We start from the raw sequence: 21517 nt of genomic DNA, 5'->3' as shown, positions 1-21517 counted from the left end.
CTAGGAATAGGTTTCCAAGAAAATGCTAAAAACTCTGTTGAATCCTACTGTAGAACTGGTGAAACGAGATGATGGTACTCTAAACACATAATGCGTATGGCCTATGTGGTAATATACACATTAGTGAAAGCCAGAAAGAGAAGACCCACATATCCATGCATTAGCACTGCAGTCTCTCTCCATTAGTTTTCCCTTTCTAGCCTGTATACCATATGTTATGGCCTCTCTTGTTGCAGCACTTCTCAGTTAGATGTGTAATTCAATATTATCTGCTTGCTCAGTTAATCCTCCATTTATATTAACAGATAAGGCTGAGAAAGAAGTCGATTACAAGCACTTAACTGCAAAAATCCGTTTGTCATGTGAGTGCCAACCTGTCATCATTCATTCTGTCTGTTAACAGTCAAAGACTAAACACGATCCTGAGAGAACTGACAGAGTGAAGAATCTGAACAAAAAGTCATTACTGATATGAAAACTGTTGCCGACATTAAAAGACATCATTTAACCTCGATTTCCACATGGCAATGCTTTGTCACTTTAGTTTGTATTTAACTAACTGATGCTAATTAGCACAGAATCTAAGCTGTTTATTTCTTGGTTCTTTAAGTTTCTCAACTCACATAACTTTATGAATGCAATTAGACTGTAAAATGTAACAGTGCAAACAAGGCTTGAGTTTTTATTGCACTGGTTGCACTGCATGATTTCTGCATTCGTTTTTGCCTTTTCTGCAAATAATAAAGTGGCCCTGATTCTGGGAGATGACAAGTGTGAGCTGCCAATAAACTCCAGCTACATATGTTATGTGTGCGTGCGTGCGTGCATGCGTGCGTGTGTGTGGGTGGGTTGGTGTTTGACTGCATTTATTTAATGTTTGCCCACATGCAGTGTCTTTCGCCACTCGCTGAAGTTTGACCGATGATATTTGTAGGTCACTTTTTATGTCCACCTGCTTTAGGCTAACCGCCTTAACAGGTCTAACCCAGAGACATCCTTTGGAAACATCAGCAGCTCTGCTTTAAGCCCCAGATTGATGGGGGTTAACCTACTGCCTTAAACAGCGGAAAATCCCCTTTGCACGAGTGTGAACAGAATAATGATTAACTGTGTCTTGGTGCAATCCAGCTTCTCTTGCTGCACGTTCACTCAGTCATCATAGTTATTCAAATCACTTTCCTGCTGCAGAAGGTAGACATATCTCTGCGTTTCTGCTTGTATGTAAATGTTTGAATTCGAATAAGATTAGAAAGCACTGATAAATGATGCAGATGCCAGAGAGGGCTGTGATGCAAAGGTGTTTTTCAAACATTCACCTTGGCCTCAAAAACACTGTATCATTGCCATCAGTGCACTAATGTGTATCATCCTCAAAGGGGATATGCTGCTAACTAGCTCATTATGTAAACCACGCAGTGATGAGCTGACCATTGGTATGCAACTAATTAGAGTTTCCTGGCAGCGTTTCTCAGCACCCCACTGCCAGCACGGGTGAAGTGTGTTTAGAAGAAAGGTGTGAGATTTTAACAGTAGTACTATGATTTATGATGCAGAATGGAGCTGTCATGTTTATATATTTTGGGTTTTATGTGCTCTCCTCATTCTACTGTGTGTCCTTACATAAACAACAAAACTCAGAAGAAACTGCTGTGCATGTAGGACTTCAAAGAACTGTAGCCTTGTTATGTAAATTTCATAATAAATAATCTATATTGCCAAATTTTATTCTAATAAAGATTTTTTTTTGGCTTCTCCAGCATTGACTAAAGGCTTTCATGATATGTCTCTGGTACTGATGTCTCTTGTAAAACTCCCTGAATCATAGCAACACTGGCTCCAAGCTCTGTATATTAAAAAAAAAAAAAAAAAGATGTTTTATGAGTTCAGCTGAGATAATCCCCATCTTAACAGTCATGAGGAAAAGGGATGAGAGCTCTGTGAGAGACAGCATCCGATTAAAAATACTGGCTAGCAGAATAAAGAGTAGAAAGGATGACTGAGGTTATTTATGTGTTTCAAAGAAATGAGCATCTAAATGTCTAAGCCCAAGGCATGAGCTTTATTCACAAAGAGAGAGGAGGGGGAGAATCGTGGGCTAAAACAGGAGAAAAAAAAAGAGAGAAGGGACAAATAGAGACAGAAAAGTACAGGCAGTGTTTGGAATGATCTAAAACAAACTGTCACATGTAAGTCTACAGATTTCCATGGTTTTAAACTGCTGCCATTTACAACAGATCAGATGTTGACTCAGTCATTTATGTAATATTCAAATTGTTCTGCACACAGATTCCGACCACAGTTGCACCAATCAATCCTGAGACGTTAAAGTGATATTCTTAAAAGTCACTGTCTCTTTGAAGGGGCTCTAGTGATCGATGGGTTATTGGACTTGAAGCTAAGCAGTAGATTGGTTGACTTCTTGGCTTTAAAACAAACAAACAAACAAACAAAAGCAAAACTCTGAAGTATTTTGCAATGAGAAAAACAGGTGAAGAGAATCATCTGTCCCTACTTTGCCTTGCTGTGGTCATCCCTATTATTAAAGTTCCCATAACTTGGGAACACCTGTATAGACAAATGCATTCGTTTAACACAGAGAAAGCAATAGCACTAATTATACTGCATGGTTTAATTGAACTTAGCGTCATACTTTAACTTCATTAACAGATGTGGTTAATATGAATGCATTGGCCATGTGAGTAAATAGCACTGGTAAAAGGTTTTAAATCGATGCAAATATTGAACCTTTACTGCTTTGCTGAACCTTATATAGAGCAAAAATTTTGTTGGATTGGAAAGTAATCGATATTATGTTGGATGGAAGATAGTGGGGGTTAGGATCTTCTGGATCTCTTCTGGCTGACTCCAGAGAGAAATAAAAGAGTGAGTGAATAAACATTAACCAGTTGCTTCTGCATTAATGGTGGCTCCTTGTATATTTATTTACAACGCCTACAGTCTTTCATTCCAATAAAATCTCTCTTGTGGATTTTTTTTTTGTGTGGAAAATGTTGGAAAAGTGAGAGTCACTGGTACTACACTGAACCATGTGAGTGTTTTGTATTTATCCATGGGTCAAAGAGCTTGACTCTTGGGGTTCCTCCTTTAAAGAGTGGCTCAGTTCCACTGTGTGTCTTCATAGTCAACAATTTATTTTATAAGTTACAGTTGGATGGTAACTACAAGCTTTCTCTGACCATGCTTGTTAATGAAGAAGTAGTTTCATGAGTTGCTATTTATGCTGCAGACGCCTTTGACAACAAAGTCTGAAATATTTAGTAATTACTGTACATGCAGAACCAGTGTAGCATGTTGACATGTGAACAGAACTCTAAAACTGTGGCATGACAATGAGGCGTGCACCAACTGTCTGGAACTGGTTAGGCTTTGAAGTCTCTTCGCTGCTTTAGTGTGACAATGACATTCACTGAAGCAGATGTGGTGAAACTGATTCAGCTACTGTTTCAACATAGAGGTCAAAGGGCAGGAGATGATGCAACCCAGGTTCAAGGTGCATGATGGCTGTAACAATCCTAACTTGTCTAAATGTCTAAATATTTATAATGTGGTGTCTTTTGGCCAATTGTATTACTCATGTATATTTACCTTGGTTGATAAAATGAATTTCAGTATGTGCTCAGCATGTTTTTTGCATATGAAACAGGATTAAAACCATCCTTAGCTGCAACAAAGCAAAACCTGAAACTCAGCCATCTCAAATGGAAGGGTTAGTGTGGCCATTAGGAGAAAGCACAGCATATCCAGCAAGTACTGGGCAAAGTGTCATACAAATAATGTACTGGATTTAATTTCATTGCACTGAGTGCCGTTCTCCTTTAAGAGAACAACATTCCTCTACTAGAAGCACGCAGATCATCTCTGTGTAAACACAACATTACAAGCTGGATTTTTAGAAAAGTAATCCAGGTGACGTTCAACACAGAGGAACATGTCAGAGTTCACAGGCCATAAAGTAGAGCACTAACCTTTGAGCTACTGGAAACCCACTGCCTTTTTAGCAGTGGCTTCAGCCTGTCATCACTGTTAACTTGCTGAGTTTCACAGTTTATCAACCTTATCAGAGGACTATGTGACTCCAGCTCGCGTGGCACTGTTCTCATTTTTCAGTGCCCAGGGAGTGAGGGGTTGGGAGGCTGTTACCAACAAAACGTTACTTTTTGCCCAGTTAAATGACTCTGAAAGGCACACACAGTTTTGATGCTCTAACTCCAATTTACTGCAGTGACAGAAGAACTGAAGCACAGCAGAAATGGTGGAATGATGTATTCAGTATACTACAAAATACAATTTTTCAGTAGATTAAATGAGAATAAATAAATAAATCAGCAGCAAATAGTTGGTAGGACCACAGCTGGCGTGAAGTTGTTTGCTTTCAAAGTAAGCTATCATGTGGGGAATTTTCAAAGTTTCTAAACACTGCAGTGTCCCTCTAAACTCTTCATGTGACTTAATCCTCCTGCTTGTATTCAACTTCATACACGCAAGGATCAGACACGTGTTACTGCTGGGCCCAGATACCTAAAATATTCATAGTGTCCTTGTCAGAACACATTTATGCAGCTTCACTGAACAGATCTCTGTAGAAAGAGGGGGGCGCCGAGATGACTCAGCAAAAGGCTGCGTCCTTTGTGCTGGGATTGGATGAAGGCAATACATAATGAATATCAGTATTTTTTTTAGTTGATTCAATAATTAATAACAACAAGTGAGAGATCAAACACATTTTTAAGCCTAAGATATTCAAAATGTAATACCATTTTATAAATGTCGTATAGACAAAACAAAACAATTATGTAGTAACTAGTGACAAGTACTTCTGCAAAGTGTAAGAGGAGTGACATGAGATTACGTCGCTTCAGTTCATCGAGGTTCGTGGGCATTCATCCTGCCACAGCATTTCAATCAGGTTGAAGTCTGGCCTTTGCCTGGGCCTCAATTCTTTTCTTTTTCAGCCGTTCTGTTGTAGATTTGCTGCTGGGAATATTGTCCTGTTGCATGACACAATCAATCAATTTTCAGTCTTTTTCTAATTGTCCTGTCACAAACTTTAACATTTAACATGCTAACTGAGGCTCGTAGAATCGGAGATGTAGCTTTTGTTTGTTTTTGCTATTTCTCTGAGCACTGCATGATCTGACCTTGGGGTAAATTTTCTGGGATGCATACTCCTGTAAAAACTGAATCACTGTGTTAGCACACACCTGAATGCTCCAGACCAGCAAACTGACAGCTTCTGCTTTTATAGACATGCTCACACTTGCTGATGACCATGTAATCAAGTGCATTTAATTAGCAGCACCTGGGTTCAACCTACCCTCTTAATTCCTATGGAAGCAGTACTTAGTTTTTCACAGGCCTGCATGGAGTCCTGTGAAAATGTTTTTTTTTTTTCACTGTATTTAAGGCTGCACTACAAGCAAATGTGCTTCTAAACTTTCTGTCTTGGTGAAGTTTCAGATATTGTTTTGGTTGATGTGGTTTTTAGAATTTCTTTCAATTTCAGTTGATTTTATTTTGCTCACTCTGATAAACGACATTAAGACAAAATGCCATGTACACTTCAAATGTATGTGACACTGTAAACAACTTTCTTACAAACTTACCGGTACTCTTTATAGCAGATGTTTTTTCCCAGTTCTGTCAGCTTTCAAGCCAACTGCTAAAAACTTCTCCTGAAGAAACTAATAAGGTGTCTAGATTGTTGCATTCCAGTTATAATAACTGTGTCTGTGTCTGAGTCTCTAGACAATGTGCTTGCTAAGGGACTGTCATTCCCTATTGTGCACTGTAAAGTAATTGTTGAAAAGAAGCAGCCTGAAAATGATTTTGCAGACAGAAAACTTGACAGTGAACACTGAATGTAGAGTACTGCAAATATCAGGTTTACCTCATTATTTCGGCTTTAAATACAGCCAGTCATTCTTTGACAAATACTGGAAATCACTTTTTGGCAGATGAGCACTTTTTGGCACAACACCAGATCGGTTCAGCCCACTTTAACCCACGATGTTAGGGTACATCAAGGGTGGTAGACATCACATTCAATTTAAGCCGATGATGCTGATTAGATTCACTCACTGAATTCTAACTAACTCTATAATTCATCTGGTCACAGCCTGAATGCTAAATCTACTGGAGGTTTTAAATGAAATTATTATAACTTGTTTCTAAGTGATTATTTTCCCCTACACTTTACCACTACAGCTGATCTTGGGTTTCCCTCACCATATTCATTTTTCTGTTTATGTGTGGAGGCAGAGTCACCCATATACAATGTAGACAACAGGAAATAGAGCTTTTTTAATATTCCCTTTGTTTTTCTCTGTATGTATTGCACATAACAGTTGTTCAAGTTGTGAACTCTTTGGAATAAGAAGTTAAATTGAAATAAAATTTGTATTCTCTTATATTAATATTATTTTTTTAATATGGCAGGTGGAAGTTCAGTTAGCTTTACACATAAACAGCTCACAGAAGAGCCACTTTTTACTTTTATACTTTGAGTACATTTTAGAGCCTGTACCTTTTCACTTTTACTTGAGTAAAGAAGTTAAGTGGTACTTCAGCTTTTACCACTGCATTATTTAACACAAGTATCTGTACTTCTACTTAAGTAAGAAATCTCTGTACTTTTGCCACCTCTGGCCGCTTCTCACACTATGACAGCTGGGATAGGCTCCTGCCCAACTGCGACCCTGAATTGGATAAGTGGAAGAAAATGGAAGGATGGAATTCAAACATTTGTTGCCACTTTTGCTTTGGGTTTTTGTGTTTTAAATTTTCATACACGTGTTTTGACAATGTTAGGGAGAAATTTATCAGTAATAGCATGAAGGTCAAGTTCCTCTGTTGGAAACATCCTTGCTTTCCTTAGCTGTCTATGGGGAGGTGCTTCCTGTATAGGCCAAGCAGACACAATTGCAAAAAGATAAAGAGGTTAAATATGATGCAGGATGCATCTTTGTCAACAAGCCATTCACTTTCTTGAACATGAACCCGGAATAGTTTCTCTCACCTTGTCAGGAATGTCAGCCTACATGGATGGAAGTACAGTGTGTTGTGATAATAATACCAGCACAAGAGTTGCTATGAATAGAGTATATTGTGTTGATACCTTATATGTGTTGACTAGACCCCTGGCTGTGGCTGTTAGCACTGGTTACCAACACATGCTCTTGTGCCACAGGCAAACAGACATGCTCACAATGCAGATACTGGCTGGCTGACACATTAATATGGAACTGATTCTTATCCTCTAATCTAATTACTGACGTACTGAGGTTGTACTAAGCTCTGTCCATTCACAGCAGGTGAATGGGTTCTTCTTCCTCTACAATGACGTCTGTGCAGTAGCAGAGAGGGTTTAGTATGGATGTTCTTTTTTTAATGGCCATCAAATGACTTGTGATTGTTAGAGCTTGCAGTACATGTGGGAGACTTTATGAGAAATGGCAAGTAAAATTGGCAGAGTGATTCTGAATGGCTGGCAAATGAAGTAATTTGTGTGTTTTTATTCTTCTATGCAATATACATTTTAATTCTATATATATAATTTAAACTGTTTAACTGTCTTTCTGAAGATGTTTCTAATAATCCACCCCTGCACTTTGCGACACCCAGGATTTCATCATTTTCAGAGTAGGCGTTAAAGGACCGCCTACTGTCAGTGACGTTAGGGCGGCGTGGCGGTAGCCGGGAGCGCGCTCTCTCATTTTAGCGCTTCCCGGCCATTCTGACTCAGAGACGGTGTGACTTTGACTGTGAGTGTAGGTACCTTCACAGAGAAAGAAAAGACCTACAGTTAGTTCCACAAGCTGTGCCTGTAGCCGCGTTGCGTCTTTTCTCCAGCTTGACTCAACCAAGTCTGAATTCCCATTAAATATGTCTCATACCGCTTGTTATCAAACGCCTCAGGTAAGACTATTCTCTCTTCACATAATTCAAAGATGAGCTGATGCTGCTTGATTGCTTTGCCGGGTAGTTAGCTGCTAACATGTGGAGAAACCGTTGAACGCGTCGTTGGACAGCTAGTATAGCCGTAAAACTGTTGCTAGACTTGTATTTTGCGCTTAGAATGAATGGTTACTTTTGCATTTCTTGGGTTTGCGCGGAAACCGCTGGAAATGCAGCGAATGCTACTTTGTAACGGAGAGTAGCGGAAAATTTATACCAGCCGCAGTTTTCCCCCTAACGTTACTACTGCCTGTAATTAGCGCACATTGACTAGCAGCAGAAGAGTAGAACTAAATTGGCTGTTAGTAGAGAATAAAATGTATTGCTGGTGTAACTCTTTCATGGTTGCCGAGCTGAGAAGCAGGTTGCTAGCGAAAAGGGCTAAAATGCGCTTCCCTCCGATCCATCTCTCCCTGGTTTGCTAGCTGCTCCCTCCTCCTTCATGCCTGGTTCGCGTAAAGGCAAAAGTGTTTGTATTGTCTTCCTTTGTGATCCGTACAAAAATCGATTCAATCTAATCGGGTGCCTTTGGGGTGTCCCCTTTACTGACTCAGTTTCCGGTGGCAGGGTTGTATTTACAGAGTGACTATATATGATGACTTATGGATCGTCGCCAGACATCGTGGCCCTGGTCAGTTCCTCTCGCCACAGCAGCAAGGAGGCATTGAATGGCATTGCATAGTAGCGAAGAGACAAACATGAATGTACTTGATATAAAAATCGCAAGATTTACCCGCCGGAGATTGGTGGGATGGGACACGCTGTCATTTACTGTCTCTGGATGTAGCTTTGCCACATTTTATGGGTTGCGGCCAGTCTTGCCAAAATACTGATGCATCGTTGTTGCAGCTGGGCGTTATTGGTAACGCTGAATCGATTTCTCTAGTTAAGGAAATTCCCACTGCTTAACGATTCTAGCTTCCTAAAGCGATTGGACATTTAAGGTCTCGCTGGCTGCATGCTGCTCAACGCCATGGTAGTATTTGACCTACTGTGCTGTTAATCCGTTTGCGAAGCTGGCAGTCATGAGGAAAATTCCCTGGTAACATACTGATTTCATGAAAAGGACAAAAACAAACAATTACCAAACAGATAATGTATATCCAATAGGTGATGTATATGTACAGTCTCATCAGTTGTGCTCATACACTTTAACACTTTTATTTGCACAGATGCTATTTTAATCAGTTGCTGACTTGGGGGTTGGGTTGTTTCTTACATACATTTGGCCTCGTCTTCATTGTTTTGTAGCTTGTTGTAATTGATTCCAGCTACAGCCATGTTCTAGGGAAGGATTTATTGTGACTTTTAATAGACAAAGAGGAAGATGCGTGTTTGCTGCCATTTTTTTTGTTGTTGTTCCACCCCTATTAGATTCTCCCCCTTTGAGACGTGTTACAAGCGGTAAATTTCCACACAGCGAAAACTGGGTGAAATATTCAGCAGTGCCTCTTTTCACCAGTAGAGGGGTGCCTAACAGGCATCGATTGTTCAGCTTCCTACCAGCACTCTTTGTCTCTTTAATCAGATGGAAAAATGGAGAGAGAATTGATTCAGAGCTGTCCTCTGTGACAAAGTTGTGAACAGTGTCGCTTTTCCTCTTCCCAGCCTTTGTGTGGGGGCTTTCAAGCATGCCTCTATATTAACATTTGTAGCTCATCTAGCCTGCCCCCCGCTTTTTTTTTTTAACTGTTTGCTCTGTGTCAGATGTGATGTGATACAGGTTTTTTTTTTCACGACTCTTGTGCTCACACAAGTGTTCAAAAGGACAGCATACACAGGCAACAATTTCATACACAGTCTAATGTACCAAACATTTGCTGTTCGCAGAGTAACTGTCAGTGGTGTAAAAGTATCTGCATACATAAGGTCCTTATTTCATGAAGGCTGGCTTTAAGATGGAAACTGTTTAAAAATTATCTGGAAAGTTGAAGGTGTGGTTTGGCTGGTAGAGTTTTTGGTGAAGTGTTTGGTGGGAAAACAGGAGGGGAAAGAAGGTGACATGCCAGTGTGGTGGGGCCAGGCTTGTGGAGGAGTTCAGCATTTGTTCCTTCTTAGGGAGTCTTCTGCCAGATGTTGCATAACAACTCAAAACTAGGTCAGCGTATTCTCCGGCCACATGCAGACCCACTGAATTATATAGCTCTCTGTGCCAGCCTTGCTGTGCATGCTGTTCATTTTGCATTATAAGAAGGCTATTTTCTACAATGTGCCACCAAGCTTATTATCTGTAGAAATATTTGGCATGCAGTATTGGCTTAGCGGATTTTCCCAAAAACAAAACAGTTGCACAACATGGCACATCTTGATGTTCTGTGTTTAATTTGTATACTGCACACAACTGGTATTGCTGTAGATGCAGCCACCAATGTGCTTTTGGTTTTTTTTGTTTTGTTTTGTTTTTCCAGAGAATTTCCAAAGAAATTAAAATTTGAAAAGTTCTTTTTTTTTTCCATTTTCCCTCTCAGACTGAAATTGTCCTAGTTTTCCCCTTGTACATTTATTTATCCCCTTTGGGTAGTGTTAAGTGTAGGTAAAGAAATAAACAGCCTGACACACAGTAATATCTTAAAATAGATCTTCCTTCTGTCCTTCCATTACTTGCTCATAAAACACTATTCAGTGTGTTATGAGTTTAGTAGATCACTGGATTTGAGTATTTTGTTTTGTTGCTCTCGCACAGTACATGTGTGCACCTTCACTCTGAGAGTGAGTCTAAATTATATTGGATAGAAGTTTTAAGATTATAGAATTGCAAATCATAACCTCTCACAGTATTTATTCTGGAAGTGTAATATGCAAATTTGTCTTTTGCAGTTCTTGTTTAACCAGTCTCTCCACATCTTTACACATTTTGATGGCGTTTATATTGATCCTTTTCTAATGTTACCAGCTCAGGGGAACGGCTGCTTCATTTAAACTGCTTTTGTCTTAAATGTTTATTTTGTCAGATTAATACAAATGAATACTTGTTTGTTTGTTTTTTTCTTAAAAATGTGTCATCGACGCATGACCTTGGCTTGAAAAGAATGTTTGTTTCTGCTAAACCACCTGACAGAAGATAATATGGTTATTTCAGCAGCAGCTTACAAAGACCATGCTGTTAGTCTGCCTCAGTATCAGTTTTTTTTTTTGCATTGTCTTCATCATGTTACCAGAAAAATCAAACCTGAAATAGCTGTATTTTAGCTGTGTTTGACAATAGCACACGGTCAAAACGCTTCCTAGAGTCACGTCTCTTTTTGAGGAGAACATGTCTGCGTAATCTGTTACATAGAAAATAAAATCTACCTGAAACTAAAGTGACAGGTGCATAGCATGCATACCAGTTGGTTAGATGCACCATTTTAATGAGTTAGTACTGCACGCACGTTGGAAGCTTGCACAAAGTGAGGTCGCCCAGAAAAGCCTCGTCATACGGCTTGTGTAGAAGTGGTACAGCTGCTGTTGTCTTGCCTTCTCTCTGTGGTTTAGTAATAAAAAAAGATTTTATTTACACTTGTGCAGTAATGGGGACATTCAACTACATGTACAATTACCTGGTATATGGCGCTCCGCTGTCACAAGTTGTTCCCTCCTGCATTTTCCTTATAGGTCAGTGCCTGACCTATAAGTGTTCCTATAGGGAGGAGCCAGCTGAGGAGGCTTGTCACATAAGATGGAGCTGAAAGAGCCTTGCCTCAGAGAGAGGAGATGGAGCTGAAGACATGAAATGGATTAAATGCTCTTGCTTGGCCTTGGGAGGATGTTGGCAGCAGGTGTAGAGATTTGAAAACTAAATGGAGTCCTGTAAGGGAGGAGTATCTGAGGCATGTGCTTTGCTATCTAGTGCTATAGGCTTCATGCTTTTACAGGATATTGAATTATTACAATTTTGAATTCCAGTTTCTTAACTAAATATGATGAAGTGGTCTGATTAAGATTAAGATTGTCTTCTGTTGAACTTTGTATGCAGTGGAGTGGATATGGAGAAAATTGAGCTCTGCTGCACGTTTTGGAAAATTTCTTTTGAAACGGGTCAAAGCAGGGAGTGCGGTGATCACTTTCTTACGACATAGAACTAACTTGTGCTAAGTCATAGCTTGAGTGCCAATAACATGTAGCATCAATTTAAATAACAAAGCAAGAATTTTAACTCCCTGTTTCCTTCTTTGTTTCTGTCCAGGTTATAATGTACAACCAACACAGAATAAGTACTACTCTATAGCCAACGGGATACCAAGGACTCGATTGCAGTCGCTTCAAGCCTGATAGTTTGTCCTTGTGGCTGCCTTCCCTCTCCATTCTGCTCAGTGGTCAACTGGCATTTCTTCTGACAACTTCCCATCCCTCTCCTTGGATGAAGAAGACTTAGTTCTCCAGCGATCTTTGTCTGCTTTACCTTTGCCTACATTTGTTTACTGTTCTGCTCTCAGCAGTGCTGAATTCTCTATTAGGTAAGGCAATGTCTAATGCATAGATTATAATTCACAATGCACATTGCAGACTCCTAATCCTAATCCTCTGTAGTTGTCAATGAACTAAGCCAGCTATTATAATCCTGCATATCTGAAAGCATGTTACACAGTGTAGAACATGTACTTGCTTAACTAAATGCATATATGAATTTATATAAATATATAAATTAAATAAATGTCTTAATTGTATTCATCTTTAACCAAGAGCTTTACTGGTTTAATAATTTTTGAGGGGTTTCCCAAGCAACTTACTATATTGTGATCCTACCTTAAGCAAGTATACGGGGGGGGTAAAATGCTAGTCAGCAAGATGAGGTTCCCAACTAAGCAGTAAAGGTCATGGTATTAATATTATGCACTCACTTTCTTTGCTGCGCATGAGTCTAATTTCTGTTTCTTTTGTCTTCTTCAGATACATTTTCAAAATTTTGCCAAGATGATTCAAAACGGTTATTTGATCTTTGAGGATGAAAGTTTCCTGGATTCTACCGTGGCCAAAATGAACGCTCTGAGAAAGAATGGCCAGTTCTGTGATGTTAGGCTGCAGGTATGGTTTATTGCAAACACACTCACGTGGTACATTGCATGCTCTCAGAAACGCTGGTTATTCTGTGAACCAGTAAGAGCTGAGGAGCAGTAAGGTGCACTATAGAGGACAAATAACCATTTGTATGATACGGACCGCTCATTCCATCACTGGTTAACCCTTAAATGTTAAAAAAAAAAAAAAAAGTGATAGAGAACTTCAGTTGCTTGAAATTTTTTTAATTAAATTTTTATTTATTTATTTTTTTTATTTTACTTAAACAAACAAGGAGACATCCTGATTTTTGCGATCCTTCTTTCTCTTTATTTGTCCAGGTGTGTGGTCATGAACTCATGGCCCACCGTGCAGTTCTGGCTTGCTGCAGTCCCTACCTGTTTGAGATCTTTAACAGTGACATTGAGCCTCATGGAGTCTCACATGTCACTTTTGAGGACTTGGACCCAGAGGCTGTGGAGATCTTGCTAAACTACGCCTATACTGCCCAGTTAGTAGCAATTCTGGACTTTGATCCTTCAGTCTCATCTCTGATGCTTTGCCGTTGGTTGATAACTGCTTTGTGTTTTTGCGTAACAGGCTCAAGGCAGACAAGGAGCTGGTCAAGGAAGTTTACTCTGCAGCCAAAAGGTTCAAAATGGAGCGAGTCAAACAGGTATTTTTATTTATCCACCCCCACCCCCAAACACTACCCTCAAAATTCTCATGTATCCTCAGTTATTAATCTTAATACATCCCACTTGCTTCTCAGATTTGTGGTGACTACTTGCTGTCTAAATTGGATGCCCAGAATGCCATTTCCTTTCGAAACTTTGCCAGCTCTATGGGAGATGCTAGATTTTTGGCCCAGGTAGATGCCTTCATCCAAGACAATCTACTGGAAGTGTCCGAACAGGAGGACTTCCTTAAACTTCCCCGCCTCAAGGTACTGGCATAAATTGCCATATACATAGTGCTTTTTTAAAGAGGTATTTGAGAGAGTTTGCACTGTTCTGTAATTGTAAAGTTACTGTGCGAGGTTTCCCCCCTTGATAAATTGTAGCCATATGACTAAAGTTTAAAAAAAAAAGGTACTCTTGAAATTATTTGCTGGCTGTTTTCTATTTTAGTCCCTCATCTCTCATTAGCTATAACCAGCCCATGCTGGAGGTCTTAGTTAAATAAGTCAGGATTAAGGTTTACATTTCTAACTTTCTGACTTGACTACTTACAAGTATGAAGTTCTGCCCATTAGAGTTAAAGCCTCTTGAGTGTTTTTAGTGCAGGGGATTAAAAGCGCAGCAGGTTACAGTGAGGCTTTTGTTCAGACTACACTGAATTAATGCTGCAGTTGAGGCTGCGGCTGAGATCCCCTGCATTTATGCACGGTTGGAATATAAACCTGCATGTTATTTCTCTTATTTTAGGATTTGCATTTGTGCTGAGAGAACTGCTGAAATTGATATTTTTGTGCATTTTATTTGACAAAGCATTAAAGAAAGGTAATGGCATCAGTCACCTTATTGTTTACAATTAAGACAACTTCTTTTTCATCTTTAACCAGTAGTTTACCGGTTTAATAAGTGGTGGTGGGATTCCCAAGCAATGTAATATCCTATGATCCGACCATGATGGCAAACTAAGCAAGTATATAGGAAAAAAATAATTTGGCTGTTCCTAAGGCAAGACAAAATGCCAATCAGTCAGTAAGATGAGGTTCCCAACTAAGCAGCAAAGGTCATGGTATTAATTTTCAGTTATGCACTCACTTTATTTGCTGTGCATGAGTTAAATTCCTATTTCTCCCCCCCTCAGTTAGAGGTAATGCTAGAAGACAACCTCACCCTGCCCAGCAATGGCAAGCTCTACTCAAAGGTTCTCAACTGGGTGCAGCGTAGCCTCTGGGAGAATGGAGAACAACTTGAACGACTGATGGAGGAGGTCAGTATCAGGGTGTGCGGTCTCAACTCTCACACCAGTCTGCATTCTTGCCTTACCCCTTCCCCTCCCTCTAACTCCTCCTGTTTTTGACGTTAAGAAGTCATTAAGGAGGCTGAAGTAGAAATGGCATGCCATTGTCATGCTGCTCTGTCAGCATTGTTCTTTTTTGTTCCCTCTGATTTGTTGAAGTTTTTGCAGTAAGAAACTCTGTACCCCTGAACCCTACTACAAATTAGAGGTGAGCCCAAAAGAGCTGCTGTGTGCTCTTGTCTTTTGTTTTGTTTTTTGTTTGTTTTTCCAATATTCTCTTTTGGGTATGTGGTTGGTTTACATACAACCCCATCTGAGTATTACAGTGCTCCTCTCCTCCTATGAAACACAAACTCAGAGCTTCTCAAAGGTCTGACCCTTGATTCTGCTTTTTCACTGACACTTTACTATCTGAACAGGTGCACATTTGTTGCTCCAGCACTAACAGGCACTCCTCCCCGTTGATTTATATCTCCTGTAGGTTTATTAGCAGCAGCAGGAGACCAGACTGAGGAGCCAGGACTGAGCCACCAGGGTAATGAGTCAGAGAAAAGAGAGGGAGGAGAGGAGCACAACTGCCCCTCAGCAGCTTCTCTTTGCAGCCAAACAACACTGTGTCCCCATCTGTCCATGGCACACATGCACATGAATCCCCATTTCCACAATTGCGGAACACATGGTTCACCATCCCTTTTGCAATTAATACATGTAATTGAATGCCCCATTACTACACAGTAATTCCATCTATCAACTGGCACATCTAAAAAATTACACGCAATGCTAATAGTGATTTGCTCATTGTGAATATTCCAGTTGAAAGTATAAATCTCAGTAACATTTTTCTAAAATACTTCTTTCATGTAAGTCATCTTTCTTTTTTTTTTTTTTTTTTCTTCTTCTTAAATTTTCCCTAAAGATGGGCAGCTGAGTGATTTCAGCACATTTTCCAATTATTATTTTGTTGGCCTTCAACAGGATACATATGACTGCTTGCATCTCGGTGGATTTAATCTTTTTGATCATGTCCAAGCATTCGCTCATAGTTGTTATAACAGCATTGTTAGTCGTCTGGATTTGACTGCCTGTTGTGGCTGCTGTCACAGTGACCAACTTCTTCAGCTAGAGGATGAAATTTGAAGTAGCTGAGGTGGGAAGTGGGCCACAGCTTCTCTTCATTCTTCACAGAAGATCTTTCCAGATGGAGCCTCATTTTATTATTATTATTTATTTATTTTTACCAACTCCCTCTTTTCATAGATGCAAATTAAGGAGACCTACTGTCATGTTTGGTAGATGCCTTCTTGAGCTTGAACACATAACCCACTCTGCAGTGCTGGCGGTATGTCTTTAAAGGAAGCCTTTTTATTCAAACAGCGGAAGATCCAGGTCTCTGACCCCCTCCCCCTCCCCCTCCCCCTCCTCTTCACAGCACTGCTCCTCCCTTGACTCCCCCCCCCCTCTCCCCTTTATAAGGGGCTCTCAGTGTGTTGCCATGGAGACAGCCACATGGGTATGTTGTTCCTGTTTGTCTTTCAGGTGCAAACGCTGTACTACTCACCTGACCATAAGCTGGTGGATGGAGGGCTGGTGATTGAGGGGCACAGTGAGGTGTTTGGTAGCGAGGAGGACCACCTTCAGTTTGTGCAGGTACTCAGCAGCTTGTGCCTGGCTTCACTGGCTCAACCACATTTTGCTTGGCAGTGTGCAGCATACAGCTTGTGCCTGACCATGCATAAAACGTACTACATAGTGTTTCTGGCTAAAAGTATATATGGCTCATTTGTACCATAATTTAGCCACAGTGTAAGGGCTATTGTAATGTAAGACATGAACAATGATGCTGGCCTGGCAGTGCTGTTGACCGCTTGAGGGTGGACAGTTGTAGCTGTTTCAGCTTTTTATCGTCCCTTTTTTGCCTGATTATTGCATCATGATTTGACATTGTAGTTTGCAGTGCTGTGTAGTTGACTTCAGATATGGGGGGTGAGATTTCGATACTTGCTCGGGCAAGCTTAATGCAGGTTCCTTACGCTATGTCTACGTTAGAGCAGCTGGATCACAGTATAGGCTGGGCTGGAATTGGCTGGTGTTGGCCACTGTTGGGGCCTGTGGTGCAAGCTTGGTTTCTGTAGCTGCAATATACTCTTGCAGAAGAAACCTGTGCGGGAGAGCGACCAGAGACAGATGAGCTGCAGCTCTTCAGGAAGCCTGTCACCCTCCAACCAAGCAGCAAATGCCCCAAAGCAGACTGCCAGGAGAGAGTGGAAGTACATCGCCTCTGAGAAGACCACAAGTAAGAGCCTATTAACTGCAGTGCAGTTACAAAGAATTTCCTTTTTTGGGGGAAGAAACAACACATGCTGCGTTGCATATTAAAAATAGGTACATTCTTTAGCTTAAAGGGCAGTGCAGCTGCATGGTCCTTGACCATGAAAAACTGAACTTGTGGCTTAACTACCCCTACTCTTACCCCTAGACAACAACTACTTGTGTCTGGCTGTGCTGGATGGTGTGCTGTGTGTGATCTTCTTGCACGGTCGCAACAGCCCTCAGACATCTCCTTCTTCTACACCCTGCTTAATAAAGAGCCTCAGCTTCGAGGCCCAGCCAGAAGAGCTTGAACAGCATCCGCTCTCACCCATGCATTATGCTCGCTCTGGCCTGGGTACCGTATCCTTGAATGGAAAACTCATTGCAGCAGGTGAGCACTAAGTAGGAGTAAAACCTCTATAGCTATACTGGTTTCTCTTTCAGTGGGGTGCAGGGGACTGGGGCAGTAATGGTATGAGTTCATGTGTAATGAGAAATAATTGGTAATGTATTTGTTGGTTATAGCGCAGTACAGTGAGACCTACATGCTTTGTTCTGGTTGTGCATGTTGGGCTTATATAAGGGATTTTGTGTGTGACCATGGTGCCTCTTTCTGATCTTGTAGGGGGCTACAACAGAGAAGAGTGTCTGAGGACTGTGGAGTGTTATGACCCCAATGAGGACCGCTGGACTTTCATCGCACCCATGCGGACTCCGAGGGCTCGATTCCAGATGGCTGTGCTCATGGTAGAGTTTAGTATTTATCTTATGTCAAGTCTGCTTATTCTACATTAGTGACGTTTTTCATATTGGCATGGGAGTGAGCCTGCACCTGTTCAAACCGGTTTCAGTAGTTCTGTGAAAATATTTATTTACTCCTTATTCAAATATCTGGGCTTGTAAATGATTCATTTCTGCCAGTAGGCACTTAATGTTGCAAATTTTACAACCAAAAATGCAAGTGTGAAAGGGTCAGGTTAATGTATTATATAATAACCCAGTTTAATTCCACCTCTCACAGGGTCAGCTTTACGTGATTGGAGGTTCAAACGGACATTCGGATGAGCTGAGTTGTGGGGAGAAATATGATCCACATGCCGATGAGTGGACTCAGGTACCAGAGCTGAGGACAAACCGCTGCAATGCAGGTCAGTCCGTTGTGCATGGATTCATTGATGTTTTTCCCCCCCTCTTCGCCTTGTCCAGGAAAAACTACTTGAGGCTTCAATGCTAGTGCAACTCATTGCGGTTATCTCTGTTAAAAGGTGTCTGTTCCTTGAACAACAAACTCTATGTTGTGGGAGGGTCGGACCCCTGCGGGCAGAAGGGTCTGAAGAACTGTGATGCTTTTGACCCTGTGACCAAAACTTGGACCAACTGTGCCTCCCTTAATATCAGTATGTATCCATAGTGTCACATAAAATGATCTAAGCTAAGAATTAACAAATTTCCTTTTTTTTTTTTTTGTAGCCTGAAGTAAGATGAAAAGTTGTTCATTAAGCAAATTTTTTTTTTCAGGGAGGCACCAGGCAGCAGTGTGTGAGTTGGAGGGCTTCATGTATGCAATTGGAGGGGCAGAGTCATGGAATTGCCTGAACACCGTGGAACGTTACAACCCTGAGAACAACACCTGGACACTGATAGCCCCCATGAATGTGGCTCGCAGAGGGGCCGCTGTTGCTGTCCATGCAGGTGAGCCCATGAATACCAAAAGTGAGAACTGCTTTCCAGATAAAACTTTCTAGTGTAGAATACAGGAACTGTCATATTTCCCTAATGTTAGCATCTCTCACTCTTGATAGGCAAACTTTTCGTCGTTGGTGGCTTCGATGGCTCCCATGCCCTTCGGTGTGTGGAGATGTACGACCCCATCCGCAATGATTGGAAGATGCTGGGTAGCATGACCTCATCTCGCAGCAATGCGGGTGTGGCCATGCTGGGCGAGACCATCTACGCCGTGGGCGGCTTCGACGGAAACGAGTTCCTTAACACAGTGGAGGTGTACAACCCTGAGACAGATGAGTGGTATGACTGCGCCAAAGCCCCGTCCCCCTTCTCTGACTGAAGAGGGAAGACTGGGAGGAGGGAGGGAGGGCAGGGGAGTGGGAGTTTCAGTGCTTCACCCTTCTAATTTTTTTTTTTTTGCCCCCCAAACTAACAGGCTTAGTGACGTAATCGTGTTTCGTGATGTTCTGTGTGTATGAGTGGATATGTGTGGGGATGGGGGATGTTGGGGTGAGGGATCTTCAGTGAAGATCAACTTATATTTGGGGGATTGGGAGAGGGGTGGGAGGGTTGTTGCTCAAGGCAACATGACGCCTTTGCATATTGCATACAATGGTTTTTGTGCTGTATATATTTTTCTTCCTCATTTCTGTCATATGCCAACACATTTAGTGCTTTTTTTTTTTTTTTCCTTCGATTTCAAAGGTTTGATTCTTTGAGGTTTTCAGAGAAGCATTCTGCTTTTGGTTACTTAGAAGGTGGCTGTATGGAGTGGTGATTGACTTTTTATTTAAGAAATGTAATTTTGCTCACATATTTAAAGGTCAGTAGTTTGAAGCCTTACTCAGTATAAGTTGATAAACACCTGTCATGGCTTTGTGTCATTTTAAGCCAACTGGATTGCTTTTTGAATCTTAAATGATGGCCTTTTTTTATATTTTTATACACTGCTGATTTACCAGTAAAATAAAAGTAGTAGCAGACAGCTTAAGTCATTGAATCTAACCAGTGCCAGATTTAGTTGCATTTTCATACACACACCACACGCACAAACCATGCTTCTGCTAACCAAACTTTTATTGTGATTAAAAAAAAAAAAAATGTATGTAGACATGAAGTTTACTAATTTAGTTTTTTTTTTTTTTCCTCTTGTGTTTTAAAGTGTCAGGCATTGGCAGATTCTTCTTGAACGATTGTTAGAGCAAGAAAATGACCACATTTGTAACATTTCTTAATAAATCATTTAAACCAGATGTTTGGTGTTCAGGCTACTTCTTACACATTTGCCAGACTCCTACTAGGTGATGTTGGAAATAACTTGTCCATGCTGTTTTGCATATACAGTGTATAAATCTTTAGGTTAGTGCCCGTTTAGTTGATAGGAATGCTGCATAGATTTTTATTTATTTTTTTTAGTCATTACTCAGCAGGTGACCCTAAATTTACCCTTTGCTGCTACCTCATCTAACTTGAGCCCAGCTCCTGGAGTTGAGTAATTGCTGTGTCCTGGCCACTGCTGTCTAAGCTTTCACTACCACCATTTTCCCCAGGGACTATCACACTAAGCCTGTTTTTTATTTTATTTATTTTTTTCCTCCCCCAAGTGTCTTTTAGGGGAGATTATGCTAAGCTGGCTAACAGACATCAGCAGGAAGGGATGACGACAGTGATTCTGGGCATTGGAAGTGTTGAAAGAGGACTAGCAGAGCTGGTTGTATCTGTATGACCTCGTATCATTGGCTGCCTGCCTGCCAGAGCTGGTTTAATCCCTGCCCTGGCACTCATTCACAACTTGGTCACTGAGCTCTATGGAAACACCTGACAGTGGGGGGTTGGGGGGTGGATAGGCCAGTGTCTACAGGAAGTAGGGAATTGATGTATAATCACTGTGCACAACTGTCTGGCCACGCCCTTTGTCCTTGCATAAAGTGGGACCACACTTACTCGAAAGAGCTCGTTTGGCTTCTTTAATAATTTAGATTCATACGACTCCTGAAGGGCAGAGCATCAAAATGTATCTGTTTACTCAATACAATTACAATGTACACAGGAAAAAAGTTGAAGGGTATTATTTGGGAACTTTGGTTATTAGAGAGGAAACGTCACTGTAGGTCAAGGTGAGGTCTCTGGGGAGACACTGCAGCTACTAACAGTTGAACCACGCCAAGACAGGAAGTTCAGATTCTCAGTGGCCCTCATTACCTGTCCTTTTACCTTCTTCCTGCATGACGTCTGATGCTTCAGCCTCCCTGTGTGTCACACTATCAGCAGGTGTATTCTAAGCCTGTCTGCTGGCATCACATGCATATAATCCCCTTAGTCATCCTACACACACACACACACACACACACACACACACACACACACACACACACACACACACACACACACACACACACACACACACAGTCACGCTCAGTCACAGCACATGCAGTGCTCTGCATAGGTGAGTGTTGCCTCAGAGTGACGGGAAATACTTCACCCTGTATAACTGCATTTCTTGCAACTATTCACTATAACAGGACAGATTAGTTTGGAAACAATTCATCTAAAACATCAA

General features: G+C 41.0%; 1 protein-coding gene across 1 annotated transcript; it reads left to right on the top strand.

Annotated features, from left to right (window-relative positions):
• The first annotated feature begins 7741 nt into the window (after positions 1 to 7741).
• ivns1abpa (influenza virus NS1A binding protein a) lies at positions 7742 to 20210 on the top strand. The gene is made up of 15 exons (XM_030726768.1): positions 7742 to 7935; positions 12140 to 12410; positions 12844 to 12978; positions 13293 to 13462; positions 13552 to 13627; positions 13724 to 13897; positions 14767 to 14892; positions 16459 to 16569; positions 17074 to 17215; positions 17399 to 17623; positions 17858 to 17979; positions 18254 to 18380; positions 18498 to 18629; positions 18751 to 18924; positions 19035 to 20210. The coding sequence occupies exons 3-15, from the start codon at positions 12868 to 12870 to the stop codon at positions 19295 to 19297; spliced, it is 1953 nt and encodes a 650-aa protein (XP_030582628.1). The 5' UTR covers positions 7742 to 7935; positions 12140 to 12410; positions 12844 to 12867; the 3' UTR covers positions 19298 to 20210.
• The last annotated feature ends 1307 nt before the right edge of the window (positions 20211 to 21517 follow it).

This window comes from Archocentrus centrarchus, chromosome 4, assembly GCF_007364275.1.
Source record: "Archocentrus centrarchus isolate MPI-CPG fArcCen1 chromosome 4, fArcCen1, whole genome shotgun sequence".
Lineage (NCBI taxonomy): Eukaryota > Metazoa > Chordata > Actinopteri > Cichliformes > Cichlidae > Archocentrus > Archocentrus centrarchus.
Note: the sequence above shows the minus strand (reverse complement) of the source record. Positions and strands in the feature narration are given on the sequence as shown.

Excerpts from the sequence above, each read along its gene's own strand:
- ivns1abpa (XM_030726768.1), top strand. The coding sequence starts at position 12,868 with ATGATTCAAAACGGTTATTTGATCTTTGAGGATGAAAGTTTCCTGGAT. Across the intron at positions 13,898-14,766 it reads TTAAACTTCCCCGCCTCAAG|TTAGAGGTAATGCTAGAAGA; the intron begins GTACTGGCATAA and ends TCCCCCCCTCAG. Across the intron at positions 17,624-17,857 it reads TGGAAAACTCATTGCAGCAG|GGGGCTACAACAGAGAAGAG; the intron begins GTGAGCACTAAG and ends CTGATCTTGTAG.